The sequence below is a fragment of the Trachypithecus francoisi genome, unplaced genomic scaffold (genome assembly GCF_009764315.1).
Source record: "Trachypithecus francoisi isolate TF-2019V2 unplaced genomic scaffold, Tfra_2.0 Lachesis_group7, whole genome shotgun sequence".
Classification (NCBI taxonomy): Eukaryota; Metazoa; Chordata; class Mammalia; order Primates; family Cercopithecidae; genus Trachypithecus; species Trachypithecus francoisi.
Genome location: NW_022681472.1, coordinates 9,816,662 through 9,839,702, shown reverse-complemented (window position 1 = coordinate 9,839,702; position 23,041 = coordinate 9,816,662). Strand labels below are relative to the sequence as shown.

At 36.9% G+C, this 23,041-nt stretch overlaps 1 protein-coding gene across 1 annotated transcript in view; it reads right to left on the bottom strand.

Annotated features, from left to right (window-relative positions):
* Positions 1 to 23,041, bottom strand: part of RP1 (RP1 axonemal microtubule associated) — a 152,279-nt gene that overhangs the window by 52,505 nt on the left and 76,733 nt on the right. The window contains exons 4-7 of the mRNA XM_033202786.1: positions 19,258 to 19,421; positions 15,192 to 15,278; positions 11,842 to 11,974; positions 3,566 to 3,717 (exon numbers count right to left, since the gene is read on the bottom strand). Of these exons, the coding sequence (XP_033058677.1) occupies positions 3,566 to 3,717; positions 11,842 to 11,974; positions 15,192 to 15,278; positions 19,258 to 19,421 (536 nt within the window). The remainder of the gene's footprint in view (positions 1 to 3,565; positions 3,718 to 11,841; positions 11,975 to 15,191; positions 15,279 to 19,257; positions 19,422 to 23,041) is intronic.

Genomic DNA, 23,041 nt, shown 5'->3' with positions numbered 1-23,041 from the left:
AAAAACAGGCTGCAGCCCTGGCCTCTGTTTTTCCAGGCTTCCAAACTATCTGCCATTTCTGTCATGCCTCCAAGTTAGGGGAGATATAAACCAGTTTCTCCAGCAGCCTTCAAATGAGACAGAATTCTGGACATAGAATCCACTCTTCTGTTTCTGTCCTTTAGTTATCCTGTTGTGCTGTGCAATTCTGCAGTCTTCCTGTTTGGAAGGAAGACCCCATTGAAGCCCAGCTCTACCAAACAAAAGGGCAAGTTCCTTTCCTTCAGAATGTTGGCTCCCATGGGCTCCTCTTCCCAGGTATGGGGACATACAAAAACAGAAAAATGAAAGCTAAAAAAAAAAAAAAAAGGTGGCATGTCTGCACCTTCTCTATATGTGAGGAGTTCCCGTTCCTGCCTCCTGAACCAGAACTAGAGGGCTTCTACTGAGCCCCCACATCTGAGGTCCAGTGCCTGTTTCCAGGTTTCTGGTGCACTGAATCCAGGCTGAGGGATTGTGGAGGAGAAAACCTAACTTTATGGTTGCTATCCAAGGGATTGGCTCCTATATCAACTGCCTCTGAAAGCAGATGGGGCTTGGCATATGAAAATCCCCTGGGATCACAGAGAACTAGGAGGTGGTTTTAAACAGGCAGCTATACCCCTAGACTTAGTGCAAAGCAAGCAAGGAAAATTATCTAACTTCCAATTTCTCCCCGGAAGATGTCTGACTGCACACAATCCCAGCTGCTGTCCAGGAGTCAGGGCTTCTAACTAGAGTATATCTGGAAGCCTAGAGGGCAGGAAATTAGTAAAGTTCCCAGAGCCTCAATAGGCGTGTGGGTACTTCCCATGTCTTCTCACCCTAGCTCACTCCAGCAATAAAACCAAGGCCCCAGCTTCTCCCTGAAAAGAGTTTCTCTACACACTGAGCATCCCAACTTTCATAGCTCCCACCTAAACAACTGGCTCCTAAATCAACTACCTCTGGAAATGTGGGGGCTCAGCATTTGAGAATTGCCTGGTACCACAGAGAACAAAGAGTCAATTTCAACTGGGTACAAGAACACTTCCAGCAGCTATCCCACATAAGGCTTAGCACAGAGCAAGCAGGCAAAAATACCCGAATCCTTTTTTCTCACTACAAAAGGTTGGACTTACACTTTCTCAGATGCTGCCCCACAGTTGAGCTTCTAGTTAGCCTGCATCTGGATGGTGATAAGTCAAGTAATTAGAAGTCCTTTGTGAACCTGAACAGACATGCCTTCTTCCCCAGCCAGCTCCAGTGATAAAGCCAATCTCCGTCTTCCCCCTGGAAGGAGTTTGTCCGTACATCGAATGTCCCATATTTTACAGCTTCTACCTGAGGGACTGGGCTCTAAATCACCTACCTGTAGGAGCTGATGGGGATAGGCATTCTTGAGTTCCCCAGGGACTGCAGAGAATGAAGAGATGCTTTAAACAGGTAAGGAGCACTTCCAGCAGCTTTCTCCTGGCTTCATGCAGAGAGAGCAGGCAAAACCCCAGCACCCAGTTTTTCTTTGAAAGGGGTTTGATGCACACCTAACGTCAAGTTTCCCAGTGATTTCCATGGGTTACATTTTTAATTATCTTGCATCCAGGCAGTGACAGAACAAGCAATCAATAGTCTACTGAGTGTCTGCACACTTCATACAGCATTTTCCCCTAGTTCATTCCAGAGATAAAACAAGTCTCCAGCTGACCCACCCGTCTCTGAGAACTGATGGAACTGAGCATTTGCTAGGCTCTTGGGGGCAACAGAGAGCAATGCAACAGTGTGGTCTGAATAGGAATGCAGGCATTTGCCACAGATCCTCTCCGCAGCTTAATGCAGAGTGAGTGGGAGATAAACTCCAGCTCTTAGGTTCTGCCTGAGGAAAACCGGAACTTGATCACACATCTAGCAACCCAACTTTTCCAGCTGCTTCTCAAGAGACTGGTTTCTATCTTACCTATCTCTAGGGCACTGACAGGACTTGGCACACCCTAAACTCCTGGGGACCACTAAAAACAAAGACAGTAGTTGGGACAAATACAAAAGTTTGGAAGGCACTTAATCTCTCCCAAATTGATCAGTGAGGTTCTATTTCCTATATGAAGCCAGTCTCACAAGATTGGGAGAGGTGGCTGTCTTATCTAATTCATATAAACTAATAGAGAGAGTCAAAGAAAATGAAGAAAAAAGAGAAATATGTCCCAAACAAATGAACAAGATTAATTTCCAGAAATGGAACTAAGTGATTTACTCAACAGAGAATTCAAAATAACAGTCACAAAGATACTGAGGTCAGGAGAGCAATGAATGAACCAAGTTAGAAATTCAACAAAGAGGAAATACAAAGGCTTAAGTTCCAGAATAAATAAAGAATTTCTACAATTCAACAATAAAAAAGAAGAAATAACCCAATTTTTTTCTTTTTCAACATTTGTTTTAGGTTCAGGCAGTACATGTGCAGGTGTGTTAACTGGGTATATTGTGTGATGCTGAGGTTTAGGATATGAAGGATCCTATCACCCAGGTACTAAGCATAGTACCCAACAGTTTTTCAATCCTTGCCTCATTCTCTCGCATCCCTCTCCACACCCCAGTGTCTATTGTTGCTCTCATTGTGTCGATGAGTACCCTATAATTAGCTCCCACTTATAAGTGAGAATGTACAGTATTTGGTTTTCTATTCCTGCAAATAACCCAACCCTAAAATGGGCAGAGAACTTGAACAAACATTTCTCTAAAGATTATATATGAGTGGCCTATAAGCACATGAAAGATGCTCAACATCAATAATAAATAAAGAAATGTAAACTGAAAGCAATGAGATATCCCCTCATAGCCATTAGGATGGGTGCATTTAAAAAATTAACAAGTCTTGGCAAGGAGGTGGAGAAACTGGAACCCTTGTGCACTGCTGGTGGGATTGTAAAATGGTGCAACCGCTATGCAAAACAATATAGCAGTTTCAAAAAATTAAAAACAAACTACCATATGATCCCTCAATCTCACTTCTAAATATGTATCAAAAACAATTTGAAAAGATGAGCTCAAAGAGATAGCTGCACCCCCATGTACACAGTAGCATTATTCACAATAGCCAAGAGGTGGAGGCAACCCAAATGTTCATTAATCGATGAAATGATAAACAAAATGTAGTTTGTTTGATTACACACAAGGGAGTATTATTCAGCCTTTAAAAGAAAGGAAATACTGTCACATGCTACAACATGGATGAATCTTGAGGACATTATGCTAAGTGAAATAAGCCAGTCACAAAAGACAATTACTATATTATTTCCCTTACATGAGGTATCTGAAGTAAAAATACAGAAATAGAAAGTAGAATGGTGGTTACTAGGGACTGAAAGGAAGGAGAAATGGGGAGTTGTTAATTACTAGATTACCAATTTTGGAAGATGAAAAAGTTCTGATGATCTGTTGTACAGTAATGTGAATACTTAACATTACTAAACTGTACCCTTAAAATGCTCTTAAAATAGTTATAACAGTAAATCTTATTGTATGTGTTTTTACCATGATTAATCTTTTTAAAATCAACAGGTATTTTGCTTACTTGGCCTCTTAAAAAATTGAAGGAGCTCTTCGATCTAAATAGTTGTCTGGATCCTGTATCTCCCTTTTTCCCATGGATAGAAATGTAGACATTTGCTACTGTTCCAGCATTCCATAGCTCACCCGTTGCCACATTCACTTCATATATTGTCACTGACAACATAAGAAAAAAACCTTTTTAAGTGCCAAGCAGTACTCATATAATAGAAAATTACGTACAAAAATCTCCCCTTATCCATGGTGGAAAAGTTCCAAGATCCCCAGTGGATGCCAGAAACCACAGATAGTAACAAATTCTATATATACTATGTTTTTCTCTATATATACCTACTTATAATAAAGTTTATTTCACCATAAGACATTAACAATAACAATAAAATTGATTAACTATAACAATATACTGTTCACAATTTCACAGACAGAAAACTTGTTCTTACCACAAATCTTACCAAATTTGACATACTTTTTTTTCTTTCCATATTAATTCAAGAACTTTCACCTTTTCACTTAAAGGAAGTACTTTATAGCTTCTCTTTGAAATATCCAAATTGCCAGCATCACTGTTCTTGCACTTTGAGGCCATTATTCAGTAAAATAAGGGTTACTTGAACACAAGTACTGCGATACTGTGACAGTTGATGGCTACTAAGTGACGCACAAGCAGAGAGCATATACAGCATGGATTCACTAGAGAAAGCGGTGATTCACATCAGCGCAGGATGGAGCAGGACAGCAGGAGATTTCATCACACTCAGAACGGCACACAACTTAAAATTTGTGAATTGTCTATTTCTGGAATTTTACATTTAATATTTTTGGACAGCAATTGACTTTGAAGAACTGAGACCAAGGAGAGAAAAACCATGGATAAGTGGAGACTACTGTACAGAAATCCAATCAAGAGTTCTAGTTCCAGGTAATATGGAGTAACACGCACCACCCAGTCTCTCCTACTGAATGCAGCTGTAAAACTTTGACAGAGGCCGGGCGCGGTGGCTCAAGCCTGTAATCCCAGCACTTTGGGAGGCCGAGACGGGTGGATCACGAGGTCAGGAGATCGAGACCATCCTGGCTAACACCGTGAAACCCCGTCTCTACTAAAAAATACAAAAAACTAGATGGGAGAGGTGGGGGGCGCCTATAGTCCCAGCTACTCAGAAGCCCGAGGCAGGAGAATGGCGGGAACCCGGGAGGCGGAGCTTGCAGTGAGCTGAGATCTGGCCACTGCACTCCAGCCCCGGCGACAGAGCGAGACTCCGTCTCAAAAAAAAAAAAGAAAAGAAAAGAAAAAAAACTTTGACAGAATGCGTAGAACAGCTATATGAAGATCAAAACGTGAACAGTGGCAGGAGGAATGGGGAAGAAGACCAAAATTTAAAGTAACACCAAGCATCTGTGAGTTTACCATTTTTCCTCCTCCACAGTCCCCCAGCCTGGATTCAATGCACCAGAGACCTGGAAATAGGTACCGGGACCTCAGATACGGGGGTGGGGGGGGCTCGGTAGAAGCCTTCTAGTTTTGGTTCAGGAGGTAGGAAAGGGAACTCCTCAAATATAGAGAAGAGAAGATGCAGACATGCTACCATATTTTTACTTGCATTTCCCTATTTTCTTATATCCCTGTGCCTGGGAAGAGGAGTACATTGGAGCCAACATTTTAAAGGAAAGAACTTTCTCTTCTGTTTGGAGGAACTGGGCTTCAATAGGGTCTTCCTTCCAAACAGGAAGACTGAAGAAGTGCACAGCACAACAGGATAACTAAAGCCTCAGTTTTCTAAGCAAACGACCAAAAGAAAGATCCAAGAACTGTAGAGGTTTTAAGAACTGAACTGACATTGGAACCACAGCCCACAGAAGGCAGGTTAGAATTTACAACCTGAAATTAACCAGTAGTCAACTGTATACTAAAACAAAAATATCAACATTCTCCTTAGGATTTAAGTAAGAGCTACTGTCTCATATAATAATATGTAAAATGTCCCGGATATAATATGAATAATCAGAATATTAAGAACAAGAAAAATATCAACTCACATGGGAAAAGAGAATGGAGACATCACCATTGAGATGACACGGGTACTGATTATCTGGCAAATATTTTAAAGCAGTCAGGATACAAATGTTACTACAAACAATCATGAACACTCTTAAAACCAATGGAGAAACAGAAAATCCCCGCAAAGAAATAGAAAATTTAAAGAATAACTAAATAGTAATTTTAGAACTGAAAAAAAGCATCATAAGCAAAATTTAAAACTCACTGAATAGGCTCAAGAGCAGACTGGAGAGAACAGAGGAAAGCGCAAATGAGCCTGAAGACAGATAAACAGAAATCATCCAATCTAACAACACAGAAACATACTTTTTTTAAAAAATGAACCTCAGGGACCTGCAGGGTAATGACAAAATACCTAATATTCATGGGCATGAAGTACCAGAAGAAGATAAAAAGATTCTAATTCAAGAGTTCTGTGAATTCAAACACATTCCTGCACTGCCCTCCCACACCAGCTCCATCCTCTGGATTTCACATCAGTTGATATTCCTTCATATTCCATTCCCTCCTCAGCTCATGCAGAAGGTTTATAAGTAGGAATTATTGAGGGAAGTTTTATTTACTTTCTGGGATTGTAAACTTGACAATCCTTTTCTAAAGATTAATAACTTTTCTCCATTCTTTTTCATTTTTTCTTTTTTTTTATTCAGGGTCTGGTTCTGTCACTCAGGATGGAATGCAGTGGGAAAATCATGGCTCACTGCATCCTCAACCTCCCAGGCTCAAGTGAGCCTCCCTCCTCAGGCTCCTGACTAGCTGGGACTACAAGCATGTGCTACCATGCCCAGCTAATATTTATATATATACACACATATATATGTGTATATATATATAAAATCATGTATATATAATGTAATTATATAACATTATTATATTACATATTCATAATATATAATTTTATATATTCTTTTTAATAGAGATGGGGTTTTACCATGTTGCCCAGGCTGGTCTTGAACTCAAGAGATCCACCTGCCTTAGCCTCCCAAAGTGCTAGGATTACAAGTGTAAACCACCACACCCAGCCTTCCCCATTATTTTTCTAAACAAACTTTCACTTTTCCTTTTTTAAAAACCATATAACTATGATAAAATTGGAGAGAGAAAACAAGAGGAGGGGAATCAGAGTAACAGTGGTCTATTATCTTTGTGCTATTCCAATCAGAGGTGTTCTTCTTTTATTGTCCACGTAAGAACTTAAAAGACAAATATGTAACAAAAATGAGTTGAAGTTTTCTTAATTAATTGACACATTTGTCCAGGGTTCTACTGGGTAAACTGAAATATAAAATAGTTGTTTCATTAAAAAGTACCCATAGGAGAGGATATGGAGAAATAGGAACACTTTTATACTGTTGGTGGGAGTGTAAACTAGTTCAACCATTGTGGAAGAGTGTGGTGATTCCTCAAGGATCTAGAACTAGAAATACCATTTGACCCAGACATCCCATTACTGGGTATATACCCAAAGGATTATAAATCATGCTGCTATAAAGACACACGCACACGTATGTTTATTGTGGCACCATTCACAATAGCAAAGATGTGGAACCAACCCAAATGTCCATCAATGACAGACTGAATTAAGAAAATATGGCACATATACACCATGGAATACTATGCAGCCATAAAAAAGGATGAGTTCACGTCCTTTGTAGGGACATGGATGCAGCTGGAAACCATCATTCTCAGCAAACTATCACAAGAACAGAAAACCAAACACTGCACGTTCTCACTCATAGGTGAGAATTGAACAATGAGATCACTTGGACACAGGAAGGGGAACATCACACACTGGCACCTGTCATGGGGTTGGGGGGAGGGGGGGAGGGATAGCATTAGGAGATATACCTAATGTAAATGACGAGTTAATGGGTGCAGCACACCAACATGGCACATTATACATATGTAACAAACCTGCACGTTGTGCACATGTACCCTAGAACTTAAAGTATAATTTTAAAAAGCATATTTTAAAAAAGTATCCATAGGGCATCAGTAGGATGATGCAAACCCTAGACCCACATTTGCCCACAGAGATACCATCATAACAACAACACTTGGAATACTTGCCTTTGTGAGAACCCCAGAAACCACCTAAGAGGTTCCTACACCCAGGCAAGACCAAAGACAAAAAGAACCTCATCGAAACCAGTAGGAAAATTGATGGCATTTTACATGCCAAAGCTCCCCCTCCTACCCCCGGCACATACAGCATGACCAAGTTGCATTTATATCTAGATATACAAGGATGGTTCCACATACAAAAATCAATCAGTGTAACATGCCACATTAACAGAAAGAAAGCCAAAAAACAAAAAACTTCACTGATGCAGAAAAAGCATTCTTATAATCCAACATGCCTCCTTGATAAAAACTCTCAACAAACTAGGAATAGAAGGAAACTATTTCAACATAATAATGGCAATATATAAAAAGCTCACAGCTAACACAATACTTATTGATGAAAGAAAAAAAGCTTTTCCTCTAAGATCATGAAAAAGACAAGGATGCCCACTCTCATCATTTCTACTCAACATATGACTAAAGTTCCAGGTATTGCAATTAAAACAAGAAAAACAAACAAAAGATATCCAACTTGGAAGAGAAGAAGCAAGATTATTGCTGTTTGCAGGTTATATATGTAGAAAACTCTAAAAGGCCCCACACAAAAAAAAATTGTTAAAACAACAAAATCAACACTCAAAAAGCAGCTGCATTACTATATACTAACAAAGAATAATACAAAAAGAAATTAAGAAAACAACTGCATTTACAATAGCACCAAAAACAATAAAATGTTACACTTAATACTAAACCAAGGCAGCGAAAAATATGTACAATGAAAACTACAAAACATTGTTAAAATAAGTGAAAGAAACAAATAAATGGAAACACACTCCATGTTTGTAGAAGACTTAATATTGTTAAAATGTCTACATTACCCAAAGCAATCTACAGATTAAATGCAGTCCCTATCAAAATCTCAACAGCAATTTTTACAGAAATAGGAAAAAATCCAAAAATTCCTATAGATTGCCAAGAGATCCCTGAATAGTCAAAACAATCTTGAGATTAACAAAGTTATAAGCCTAACACTTCTTGATTTTAATACATATGACAAAGCAACAGTAATAAAGGCAGTGTGGTACTGGGATAAAGACAGACAGACTAACAGAACAGAATAGAGAACTCAGAAATAAATCCTCGATTATACAGTTAAATGATTTGACAAGGGTGCCAAGACCACACAAGGAGGAAGATAGTCTCTTCAATAAATGGTGTTGACTAAACTGGATATCCACATGCATGCAAAAAATAATAATAATAAAGTTGAATCTTTATCTTACATCAATATAGATATTAACTAAAAATGGATTAAAGACCTAACCATAAAAATCTAAATCCATAAAACTCCTAGATGAAACCTTAAGAGAAAACCTTCAGGATATCAAATTTGGCAATTATTTCTTGGATATGACAGCAAAATCACATGCAACAAAAACAAACAAATGGGGCTACATCAAACTTAAAAACTTCTGCACAGCAAAGGCAACAATCATTAGTGTAAAGAGGCAACCTATGGAGTTGCAAAAAATATTTCCCGGTCATGTATCTGATAAGAGGCTAATATCCAGAAAAAATAAGGAACTCCTTCAACTAAACAACAACACATGGAAAAGAGACAATCCAATTTAAAAATAGGCAAAGAGCTTGAATAGACAATTCATCAAAGAATATATACAAATGGCCAACAAGCCTACAAAAATTCAACATCACTAATTATTACAGAAATGCAAATGAAAATCACAATGAAAAACTACCTCACACCCATTAAGATGGCCAGTATCAATAGAAAAAAAAACAAGTGTTGGGGAGAATGCAGAGAAACTGGAACCCTTGTGGGATGTAAAATTGTCCAACTACTATGGAAAAAGGTATGGAGGTTCCTCAAAAAATTAAAAATTGAATTACCATAAAATTCAGCAACCCCATTTCTAGATACACATCCAAAAGAGGTCAAATAGGATGTCAAAGAGATATTTAAATTTGCACACACATGGTCATTACAACATTATTCACAATAGGTAGAAGGTGGAAGCAAGCCTAATGTCTGCTGTCAGATGAATGGATAAAGAAATTGTGGTATATACATATGATGGAGTAATACGCAGTCTTAAAAAGAATAAAAATTCTGTTAACATGCTATACCATAGACATTACATTAGGTAAAATAAACCAATCACAAAAGGACAAATACTGTATGCTTACACTCATATGATGTATCTAAAGTAGTTAACATCATAGAAACAGAAAGTAGAAATGTGGTTCCCAAGGGCTGAGAGAAGTGTGGCAGGGTGGGGATTAGGGGGAATTAGTATTTAATGGATATAGAGTTTCAGCTTTGTAAGATGCAGAAGTACTAAAGATCTGTTGCATAGCAATGTGAATACGCTTAACACAAGTGAACTGTACACTTAAAAATGTTTAAGGTAGTAAATTTAATGTTTGTGTTAATTATCACAATTAAAAATAAAATTTTTTTAAAAGTTGCTCACACAGCCTGTGAGCCCACTTTTGGTGTTTTCTTAGGAACCTTTATCCTTTGCAGGAAAGTAACTCCATAATTACAACAAATTTTTTTTCAGGTACACATGATGGTATACTGGTAAACAGGGCAAACACTTTTAGAGTTACTGTTGTCTTAAATGACAAATAACTACCATTACTTTTTATAAACTTAAAGGAACAAAATATAGCAAAAAAGACATTAATCCAGCTTTCGTTATTTGTACCACCTAGAACTTATGTGTCTACCTCTAGCAAAGGGTGTTACTTGTTTGTAATGATATCATTTCAGACACAGTATCAAGCTTAGCTAGAATATTAGATAAAAATATGGCAAGGGTAAATCATCATTTGCTGTATCTACCATTGACCTAGAAAACTAAAGGCTTATCAAGTTTACAGATAGCATATGATAGGGTATGGTTAGAATACCAAGCCATGTCCTGAAACTGAAAAGAAAAATGTTGATTAATAAACCATAAGGGTCAAGCCCTACACAAAAGACAAGTAAAATCAGAACATATTTGTAGAGTGTGCCTTCTTTGAGTAGAACTTTAACAGTTAAAAATGGAGGGAAGTAGCAGCAGAAAGTGACCTTTGCATCATTACCAACAATGGGTAGAAATAGGGCACCTGGCAAACATCTCCTCGGGTGAAACACGTGGGCTGATGAGGAAGAATAGTGATAACAATGCTTCTAAATGGTGAAAAAAAATACTTATGAATTGTGAGAACAATGCTCATGCTTCACTTTTCAGTAACTAGGGCTATTCACGTCTTTTCAAAAATATTTTAACTTCAGAAACTTAAGAAAAGTGATCGCACCTTAATTTAAAACCACAAAGGAATCATCAATCTGTGCAAATGTTTTACCAGTCTACGTTCCCTCAAAAAACTACACAGGTTGGTATGGACCTAAGCCTAATGTCAGATAAGACTTACTATTACTCATTTATTTATTTATTTAGAAAATTAAAACATGACATTTTTAATAGAACACAGTCTGGATTGGAGAAAAATCCATTTTTTGCCAATTGTCTATTTAATAATCTCACATGCCCTTATCCCATTCTCCTCCAAGGCAGAGGCCAGCAGACCCAAGAGCAAATAGTTCTTATGGACAGCCACCCTGAATTCTTATGCTAGGGAGCAGTGACTACCTCACCCTGAGCAGAAAAAGAGCCTATTATCAGCCATAAATGTAAACAAGGCTTGAATACATCTCTGCTTTTGGCCAGACATTTAGAATGTCATTGAGCAGTTGTGTTTTTATTTCCTAATCAAATAAAGTTTCAAAAATGAGGGAGAGCCCGGTGGGAAAAGTATATATTGACTTGCATTTCTTAGCCCTGGAGGAACTTCATTTGACATTCAATTTTTCTCATGACCGCCTAAGAATTAATTTCCTTGTTTTGATTAAGAAACATTTCAGCCGACCTTCCTATAGGGCTGTTGACAAGAACATATTCCTGAATGTTGGCATGTGAAACAACTAAAAAGCATTTAGATGCAGCTGCCACATCAGAGAGGCAAGTGATAAGAAACTGGCAGGCCTTAATCATTCATTTACTCAACATGTGTTTATTGGTGCCCTGTCCTTCAGCATTTAGGCAAACAAGTTTTATCTGTGCTGCCTGGAGTTGACTCTTTCCTACCTGGAAGGATGGGTTGTCCTTTACTTAAAACAGGAAATTCTCGACAGATTTCCCCATCCTCTTGATCTCGTGCAAACCATCGTTGAACAGGTACATAAAACTGTTTTCCAGAATTCATATTATGCAATTGTATCTACAATAACAATAATACTACTTTCAAAAATGGAGGAATGCTTTATCAAAGTGTCAAATAAGTTTTTGTTCAAGACTGCCACTTAGCTCAGAGAACTTTTTTTAATATGAGAAACTGTTGATAATTTGACAGTGCTAATTTCTTCTTTTCCTGCCATCTCAAGTACAATGGCATTTCTTTCCTCTATCTAAAAATCTTCCTATTTCTATTTATTTCTTTATTTTTTTTGAGACAAAGTCTTGCTATGTTGCCCAGGATGGTTGCCAACTCCTAGGCTGAAGTGATCCTCCCACCTCAGCCTCCTGAGTAGCTGGGTCTACAGACACATGCCACTGCACCCAGATAAATTTTCTATTTCTAGTGTCTCTATTTTGAAATGTTTATTTCCAACATGGCAATTTCTTCCCAAATCTTATGTCATTAATATTTTCCTGTTTAGAAAGAAATGTTTACATTTTTAGAAATATATTATTTCCCTGTTTCAACTTCTTAGACATTGATTTTTTGGTTTAAAGTGATTTTATAAATATTAGCATAAGGTCAGATTTCGTACACTACAGATTCAAACTGATATGGTTCCCCCCGTGGATCCTTAGCAATGAACAAAATTCAACCAGTAATCATTTATATGGTCACCTATTACACCTAATCCATTTATCCTGGAGTTAAACAAGAATGTTAATAATTTCTAGTAGGAACTGAAAAATATGAAAATCATCAAAAAGTAAAAATTATATTTTCTGATACTAAAATCTAGCCTTTTCTGAATAGAGTACAATTATTCTTTTACAGTATCTCTTGGAGTTCCAGTAACTGATGTCACAAAATAGTGAATAAGCATGCCAGTGTGCAAGGGTAATGTAAGGATTGTTAGCCTATCTAAATATTCAAAATTACTTTAAAACTTCACTATGCTTTCTGATGTTTAAGAATTCAGAAGTGTTCTGTAATGGATTCATATGTTTCATTTGTAGTATAATGAAATGTTTACAGAAAGATAGCTTGTTCATTAAAATATTTTTAGAAATAAAAAAGCTTCAGTGAGGTGTTATTTTAACTACTAAATTAATCTCACTCTTTTGAAAATTCCTTAAATCAGAGATTTTTAACTTTAATGATTTTAAAATCACCTTGTTAAAAAGGCAAATTTTCACCCAGGCACAGTGGCTCACACCTGTAATCCCAGTACTTTGCAGGCCCAAGGTGAGCAGACTGCTTGAGCCCAGGAGTTTGAGACCAACCAGGGCAACATGGCAAGACCCCGTCTTCACAAAAACTTAAAAATTAGCCAGGTGTGGTGGTGCATGCCTATAGTCCCAGCTACTTGAGAGGCTGAGGTGGGAGGATCACTTGAGTCTGGGAAGTCGAGCCATTATCATGCCACTCGACTCCAGCCTGGGCAACAGACAGAGACCATGTCTCAAAAACGAAAAAAAGGCAGATTTTCAGTACCTGCTCCTACTAAGGTCTCTGGGTCTCAGACAGGTTCAGGAATTCACATTTCTAAATGCATATTAAGTGTGATTCTGACACAATGTAATGTCACTTTTAGAAAGGCTTCCTGAGAACCAGTGAGAAAAACTATTGTTTGCAAGGTTACTACTGCCAAGACTGTCTGATTTGACGATTTTAATTAAGGCCCAAAGCTGATCATTTGAGAAGCAGAAAATAACCTAACATTTTGAACTTTTTATTTTGTAAACTTCCTTAACTGAACTTGAAAAAAATCAAGATTAAGTTTCTAAAGCAATGTGATTATTTTATGGAAATGTATTATTGTTGCCATTATGTAATCAGTGATTCTGTTCATATCCCCATACAAGTTGGCTTACTTAAAATTTCAAATTTTAAACTTCTAAACTGTATTATTAAGAATTAAACAGAAAAATTTCAACCCATTATCTAATTTGGCAAAATGGATAAGCTAGATAAGGGCTTTTACATTCAGAATGAAACTTTGAATCAAGAATGTGTCTCTTCACAGGTACTCAACAAGAGCCAAAGTAAACCTTAGGCAAAGTTCTCTTGCAGTGAGAGAATACTTGCCAGAGAGAGAAAGAAAATAGAAATTTTCAGCCTGATTTTTATATCATTCCTCTATAATACAAAATTTTTTGTCTCAGCATCCCAAGTTCATAATGAATGTAATCTTGCTTGTTGACTATCAAATGAAATAGCAGGAGGATTAATGATAATTTTCATATGTTAGTTTACCTCACTGAGAGGGAAGAAAAGAAGATATTATTATCACATATGATCACAAGAATCAATTTGAATATTATACTTCAAAAGCTCTATATAGCATAAAAGAGAGCATTTCACATAGAAGCCAGGGAGTAATTTTGAATTTTAAAATATAACCTCAACATTCTGTATTTTCATAAGGTAAGTTTTATTTTTTCATTCTGCTTTCAGAATCCTTTGTAACTTTCACATAAAGAAGATGGTATTAACAACTATATATTCCTGCTAATGGAATTTTTTAATGTTTTTAAGGAATTACTCATCTATGAATTTTTCATTAATTCTTCCACATGTTAAAACTCAAGAAGAGTAAGTTTGCCAAAAATATCAGGAATATGACGAGATTTTCTTCACATTTTGAGAACTTGTTTAAAGAGCATTTATTTTGAAATGACAGAAGATGTAAATACACCATACACAAAAATGGATGATAAGCTCTATGATTTCCAGTGTTGGAGATCTGCATTTACTGACAATCATGGTAATAAGTGGATGTTTCATGCTGAACAATGTAGAAAATTTAAGCCTTTTTTTTTAATCTTAAAAATACTCAAGGGGCATTTTCCTGCTTAGCATGAATAGACTAAATTTCAGAGCTGGCATTCAATTCTAGCAGACTATTATTTCATCAACACAGTGGTCTATCTTTACAACATTTCTGAAGCAAATAACAGACAGCTAGTCATCTTTTTATCAGTAGTGCAACTATATCAAAAAGCTATATGAGTTTATCCAGAGTCCCAGGCATTTTTTTCTTTGCAAAGAGGTGAAAGAATTGCTTGGTTAAGGTGCCTCCCTCAATCAATTAAGAATTAATTAATTATTAAGGACATATGATACTTCTGCCTTGAAGAAAGCACAGGCTAAAAAGGTACAGGACTCCATCAACTCATTATAGGCATGATGAGTTGACTCCTGAGAGGAATATGCAGAGCATTTTGCAAAGAATGGGGAAGTGTTGATACATCCTTACCTCCTTGCAGTGCCAGGAAGGGGAGTGTCCAGAGTTGGTATGCCCAATACGAATTTTAAAGAGTGTTCCAATGTCTCCAACTGTTATCTATGAAGAGCCAAGGGAACAACTTTCAATATAATTTCACAAAATCCACTTAAAAACAGCTCAGATTAGGACATGACATGTTGATAAAGGGGTCAATTCATTAAGAAGAGATAAGAATTATAAACATGTACGCAGGCCGGGCGCAGTGGCTCATGCCTGTAATCCCAGCACTTTGGGAGGCCAAGGCGGGCAGATCACGAGATCAGGAGATCGAGACCATCCGGGCTAACACGTTGAAACCCCGTCTCTACTAAAAATACAAAAAAATTAGCCGGGCCTGGTGGCGGGCGCCTGTAGTCCCAGCTACTCAGGAGGCTGAGGCAGGAGAATGGCATGAACCCAGGAAACGGAGCTTGCAGTGAGCTGAGATCCTGCCACTACACTCCAGCCTGGGTGACTGAGCAAGACTCTGTCTCAAAAAAATAATAAAATAAATAAAATATAATTAGCAAAATTTAACAGAACTGAATGGAGAAACAGACACTCTATGATAATAGTTGGAGACTTCAATACCCCACTTGAATGATGGGCAAAACAAGTAGAGAAAATAATAAGAAAATAGAGGACTTGAAAATTACATGCCACCTAGACCTAACGTCTATAGAACACTCCACCCAACAACAGAAAACAGTCTTTCCAAGTACACATGGAACGTTCTCCAGGAAAGAACATATGTTTTGCAACAAAACAAGTCTTGAAAATTTAAAAAGACAAATCATACAGAGTATCTTGTCCAAACACAATGGAATGAATCCAGAAATCAGTATTATAAGGCAAACTGAAAAGTTCAAAATATGTGTAAATTCCAAGGCAGGTGAATCATGAAGTCAGGAGTTCAAGACCAGCCTGGCCAACACAGTGAGACCCTGTCTGTACTAAAAATACAAAAATTAGCTGGGCGTCATGGCGGGTGCCTGTAATCCCAGTTACTTGGGAGGCTAAGGCAGGAGAATTGTGTGAAGTCAGGAGGCAGAGGCTGCAGTGAGCCAAGATCATGCCACTGCACTCCAGCCTGGGCGAAAGAGCTAGACTCCATCTCAGAAAAAAAAAAAAAAAAAAAAGTGTAAATTAAAGGACATACTTGGAAGCGACAAATAGATCAAAGAACAAACTACAGGAAAATTTAAAAATACTTCGAGATAAGTGAAAGCAAAAATATAAGATACAAAAAATATGCAAAAAGCAGAGCTCTGAGGGAAATTTATAGCTATATACACCTACATTAAAAAAGAAGAACAATCTCAAATAAATAACCTAACTTTACATCTTAAGGAACTAGAAAAAGAAAGGCAAACTAAATCCTAAACTGGTAGAACAAAGAGATAGGCTGATGATAAACAAAAGGGAGAATATGAAAACAACAAAATAAATGAAATTAATACTTGATTATTAAAAACATCAATAAAACTGATAGACTTTAGCCTATCTAGATTTTAGCAAAGAGAATTGCTAAAATCAAAAATAAAAGGAGAGACATTACTATTGACTTTACAGAAATAAAAAGGATTATAAAAGAATGCTATAAGCAATACTATGCCAACAAATTAGATAACCTAGATGAAACGGACAAATCTATAGAAACACACCAACCACCAAAACTGACTCGAAGAAATAAAAAATATGAATAGACCTATAAAGGGTAAAGAGGTTGAATCAGTAATCAAAAACCTCCCAAGAAAAAAGAAACCTAGGACAGAAGGCTTCACTGGTGAATTCTATCAAATATTTAAAGAAGAATTAATTTCAAACACTTCCAAAAAAGGGGTGGAAATACTTTTTAACTCATTCTGCAAGGTCAGCATTATGCTGATAACAAAGTCAAAGACATAACAAGAAAACTATAAACCACTGTGCCTTATAAAGATGCAAACATCTTCAACAAAACTAGCTAATGAATCCAGAAGCATATTAAAAAGATTACACATTATAATAAACTAGGATTTATCCCAGGAATGGAAATTGGTTCTACATACAAATATCAATCTAATATACCACATAAATAAAATAGAAGGGAAAAACACAATCATCTCAACTGATGCCAAACCACCCCCCAACACACACACACATTTGACAAAATCACATGCCCTTTCATGATTAAAAAAAAAAAAAATCAACAAACTAGAAATTGAAAAGAACTTCTTGAACATGGTAAAGGACACTCATCATGAGAAAAACCCACAGAGAACATCATACTAAATGGTAAAAGATGGAGAGCTTTTCTCCCAAATCAGGAACAAGACAAGGATAATAATTTTTGCTACTTCTATTCAACACTGTACTGAAAGTTCTAGCTAGAGCAATTTCACCAACAAGAAAAAATTTAAAACATCCAAATAGGAAAGGGAAGGGGAAGGAAGGGGAGGGGAGGGGAGGGGAGGGGAGGAGAGGGAGGTGATAGAGGGGCGAGGGGAAGGGGGAGGGAAAGTGGGGAGGGGAAGGGGGGAGAGGAATCGGGGAGAGGAAGGGAAAGGGAAGGGAAAAGGAAGGGGAAGGGAAAGGGAAGGGAAGACATTAGAGGTTGCTAGGGGTTGGCAGAAAGGCAACAGGGAGTGACTGCATAACAAGGTTTTCTTTTGGAGTGAATAAAATGTTATAAAAATAGATAGTGATTGTTGAATAACACTGTGAATGTACTATATGCCACTAAATGGTACAATTTAAAATTTTTTAATGGTAACTTTTGTGTATTTTACAATAAAAAAGAAAAAAAGAAAGGTCTATACAAAGAAAGTACAAGGAAAAAGGAAAGGAAGATGTAAAACAGTCTGCCTAAGAACCCTCACAAGAAAACAATTCATTAGAACAAACGAAACTGTGATCAAAATTGGCATGAAATTACTGCATTTAATGAAGCCATCACCTCTACAAGAAGAGATCAATGTAGCCATTCCAGAACTCAAGCTAGAGTGACAACAGAAAGAGCTGAAATGTGGTAGCAGCATTAAGAAAAAAGAAGCATCAAACTATGAAAATGAGGGGTTAAGGGTGCTCCTTTCTTATTAAAGAATTGAAAATTATTTAGCCCTATAAACTATGTGAATATATAATTCAATTTAAAAGTAAACATGAAACACTAAAATAGCAAAACAACAACAACAGCTCAGACTATTTTTATTTCTTACTCATGGAAAATAACGACAAAATCTTTTACTTTTAGTGACTATAAACACAAGAGTGTCTTTAAATATTGACTCATATAGGATGGAAAAGTTAAATCAAACTAAACTAATGGGAACAATGTTTCCAAATGGTTCAGCCTCTCCTGTGGTTGTAGTAAACCAAACACCCAGGATCACATGGATGTGGCTGTCCAATGAAGACTTACAATACTTAAGGACACTCTTTTTTCATGGTGATTTTACTGTCTCCACCTGGTTCAAACCAATCCTTCTGTGCATCCATTAATTTATTCAACAGACATTACTAAGCACCTATAAGTGATAGGTGCTTGACCCATTTCAAGTCTTGCCTTTGTTTGCTAATGTATCTGACTTCAGGGTAACAACATGGCACTGGTCTCCCTGCTTCATCTTTGTTACCTCTGTTTCCCTCTAGATCTTGATCTCCATGTGTCTAGCCATGGTCTAATAACTTGATAACTAATAACTAATAAAAACCAATAATTAACAACTTGATGACAACTTTTTTGCCTTCCTTGTTTGATAATTTTATTTTTTACTTTTTGAACTTGACTTGGAGCCTTATCTGGAGAGCCAGAAAGGCATAAGCCCTTGCTCCTGATGTCTGTCCACATAAAAATAAATGCTTACCATCTAGTATTTCTCTCTAGCTACTGTCTCTTCCCATATTGCAGATTTACTTGTGTTAAATCTGCTTGAGCAAAAACTTCCATAAATTACTTTTGAATGATCTTCTACAGGGCACATGGTATTGTTAAAGGGATAGACTACGTTCCTTCCAAAGTACTTACTAGCTGTATCACTTATATTAACAGCTTGTACTCAGTTTTATTACTTACAGTAAATATGTCTTCATGGCCATCCTGAAATCGAGCCCCATCTGTTCCATAAAGGTATATGGGGGCTGAACTTCTATGTTGTCCATACAGAATAATATAAATCTGTGAGCTGGTCCCTGCATCTGGCAAGTCACTGGTGATTATAGAAACTTTCCAGTTACTACCTATAAAAGAAAAAATAACATAGAGCATTATGGCAACTGATAGAAATGGAAGACTCAGAACAACAGGTCATCATAAAAGTAGGAGAGTTCAGGATAGACAAAACTTATTCTTCATCTCCTCTGAAGAAGTGCCAAAATAGAAGATTTATATTTGGAATTTAAAATACTCAATAAAATCACTATTTCCTACAATGTGACAGTGAGAATATTTCCAAAAAGATCGTTAGTGAGGTGGCTAGAGTGGTATCATTACCTTATTATTGTTGGTCATACCTGGACTCCAAGAGAGTCACTAAACAACTTCTTTGAAGCTCCCAATATTTTGACAACAAAATCTCCAATATTCTCAGCTCTGGCATGTAACATGTGCATTGAGAATTAATGACTTTTAGGATATTTTTTGAGTTTAGATATTTATTTTCCAAAATAAAAATTTATATAATAATTAAGAATATAAACTGGAATTGGTGAGTAGAATTTGGGAAGCTATCTGCTATAATTTATTCATTTATTATTTTAAGTATCCTCAATTAATAAAGTAACTAAATCCTACAAACAGAAGCATATTTTGTATCACCTACAAACAAATGAAAACAATGCTAGAAAACATATGGCTCATTGTGAACGAAACTGAGACTGACTAAACATAGTACATTCATGGTGGTATGATACAATATCCTAGGATTTCGATTTAATTTTGCCAGGTTTCTGTGCGATAAACATCAGTGTATTATTTCATTTTCACATTGCTATAAAGTTACTACCTGCGACTAGGTAATTCATAAATAAAAGAGGTTTAACTGACTCACAGTTCCACATGGCTGAGAAGGCCTCAGGAAATTTACAATCATGGCAGAAGGCAAAGGAGAAGCAAGTACCTTCTTCACAAGGCAGGAGAGAGAGAGAGCGCATGAAGTGGGAGCTGTCAAATACTTTTAAAACTATCAGCTCTCATGAGAACTCACTATCATGAGAACAGCATGGGGGAAACCATCCCCATGATTCAATCACCTCCCCTGCGATCCTCCCTCAACACCTGGGAATTACAGTTCAAGATGAGATTTGGGTAGGGATACAGAGCCAAACCAAGTGAATCAGAAAGCTGATCTATAAGAAAAATGAAAGCCAGATGTGGTGGCGCATGCCTGCAGTCCTAGTTACTTGCAAGGCTGAGGTGGAAGAATCGCTTAAGCCCAAGAATTTGAGGTCACAGCAAGCTATGATCTTGTGACAATACACTCTAGCCTGGGCAACAGAGCAAGATCCTATCTCAAAAAAAAAAAAAAAAGGGAATAAAACAAAAGTGAAGTAATGAGAAATTAGGGAACACACTCAAGATTACATAAAAGAATTAAGAATACAAAGCAATAAAATTAAGAATGACTGACTTAAATGGCATTCTTTCTACTCATTAGACTGTTTTCCTCTCTTCCAACTTTGAACTAAAATGTATTTCCCATTTTCATCATCAAAATAAATAACCAAAGGCTAGATTTAAATTTTATGTATATGGTATAATAAATACACATTAAATTAATGTATGTTTGTATTTGCATTTTTTTATTTTTATTTTTATTTTGAGAGGGGGTCTCACTGTGTCACCCAAGCTGGAGTGCAGTGGTATGATCTTGGCTCACTGCAACGTCCACCTCCTGGGTTCAAACGATTCTCCTGCCTCAGCCTCTCAAATAGCTGAGATTACAGGCACCCGCCACTATACCCCACTAATTTTTGTATTTTAGTAGAGGTTTCACCATGTTGGTCAGGCTGGTCTCGAACTTCTGACCTCAAATGATCCACCTACCTTGGCCCCCCAAAGTGCTAGGATTACAGGCATGAGCCACTGCACCTGGCCTGTTTGTAAAAAATCTACTTTAAAATACAAAACTACATTTTGTTTGCCCTACACATAGTGGAAAGCCATGTTAGTCTATCAAATCTTCTTGGTAGACAATCAGTAAGTAAAAACATAATTTTAAAAAACTAGTCAAGGATGGTCTGTCTTTAACAGTGACAGAAAATGTTAAACTGCAATTACAAACTGTAGAGGTAGAAAAATTCTAGCTATGTTCTGTAGGATAACTGGTATATTAGTTCTTGTTTGAATAAATTGAAATACTGCACTTCTGTCTTAGAAATGCAGCAAAAAGAGTTCAGGGGAGAATCAATACTTGCTAAAACTGCAAGGACCAAATCGATCAAGAAAGAAATTGCATTTTCCAACAACTAGGATGGAAAGGCTGAAAAGTGAGAGAATGGAAATAAAAATAAAAATAATGAAATATGTCCATTTACTATAGGTTTTTGCACCTCCCTAAATCATTAAATTATTAAAACCTTAACCCTGCAAGGGAGTACCATAAAAACTGGAGTAGAATCTAAAGATTATGAACTAAGATTCATCTTTCAGTTTATAACTTACATTTCAATCAATACAAAGCCAAAAAGTCATTGGGTCATTACTAGTTGACCACTGTCTAGGGAGTAGTAGATGAAAAACATAAGATGTGCAAGAATAGCCAAATTAAAAAAAAAAAATAGATGTTGGAGTGGATGCGATGAAAAGGGAATACTTCTACACTACTGGTGGGAATGTAAACTAGTACAACCACTATGGAAAACAGTGTGGAGACTCCCTAAAGAACTAAAGTAGAACTACCATTTGATCCAGCTATCCCTACCAGAGGAAAAGAAGTCATTATATGAAAAAGATACTTGCCTGCATGTTTATAGCAGCATAATTCACAATTGCAAAAATGTGGAACCAGCCCAAATGCCCATCAATCAATGAGTGGATAAAGAAACTGTGATATATATATATACTCATCTATATATATATATACTCATCCATAAAAGGAATGAATTAATGGCATTCACAGCAACCTGGGTGGTACTGGAGACTATTATTCTAAGTGAATAACTCAGGAACGGAAAACCAAACATCATATATTCTTACTCATAAGTGGGACCTAAGCTATGAGGATGCAAAAGCATAAGAATGACACAATGGATTTTGGGGACTCAGGGGAAAAGGGTGGGAAGGAGGCGAGGAATAAAACACTGCAAATTGGATTTAGGGTATACTGCTAGGGTGATGGGTGCACCAAAATCTGACAAATCACCACTAAAGAACTTACTCATGTAACCAAACACTGCCTGTTCTCCAAAAACCTACGGCAATAAAAAATTTAAATAAATATATGGTTGGTAGTATTTGACCATATGTATAGGAGAGGCACCTGACCACCATAACTGAAGCATGCCCTGAGAATGACCCTATGGTCTAAGAAGAATGTGTGTTTGAAGTCCCAAGCTAAGGAATTCAAGAGTGGCCAACCTGGAGTTTCACTTCTTATCCATGAGGGTCATTCAAATCCCTGGCCCATCCCTTGGAACACAGGCCATACAGGGAATCAAGGCCCTTGGTTTTGGGTTAAATGGAGGTTGCTAGGTGTAGGGTGCTAAGTAAAAATGTTATATAAACTGCATGCTTTTTATAAACAGTAGTGGTCTTCCTGTGTAGTCTGCTATCACTGGACTGCCCCAGATGTAAGTCCCCCCAATAAACCCTATGTCTCAAAAAAAAAAAAAGAAAGAAAGAAAAACATGAGATGATGTCA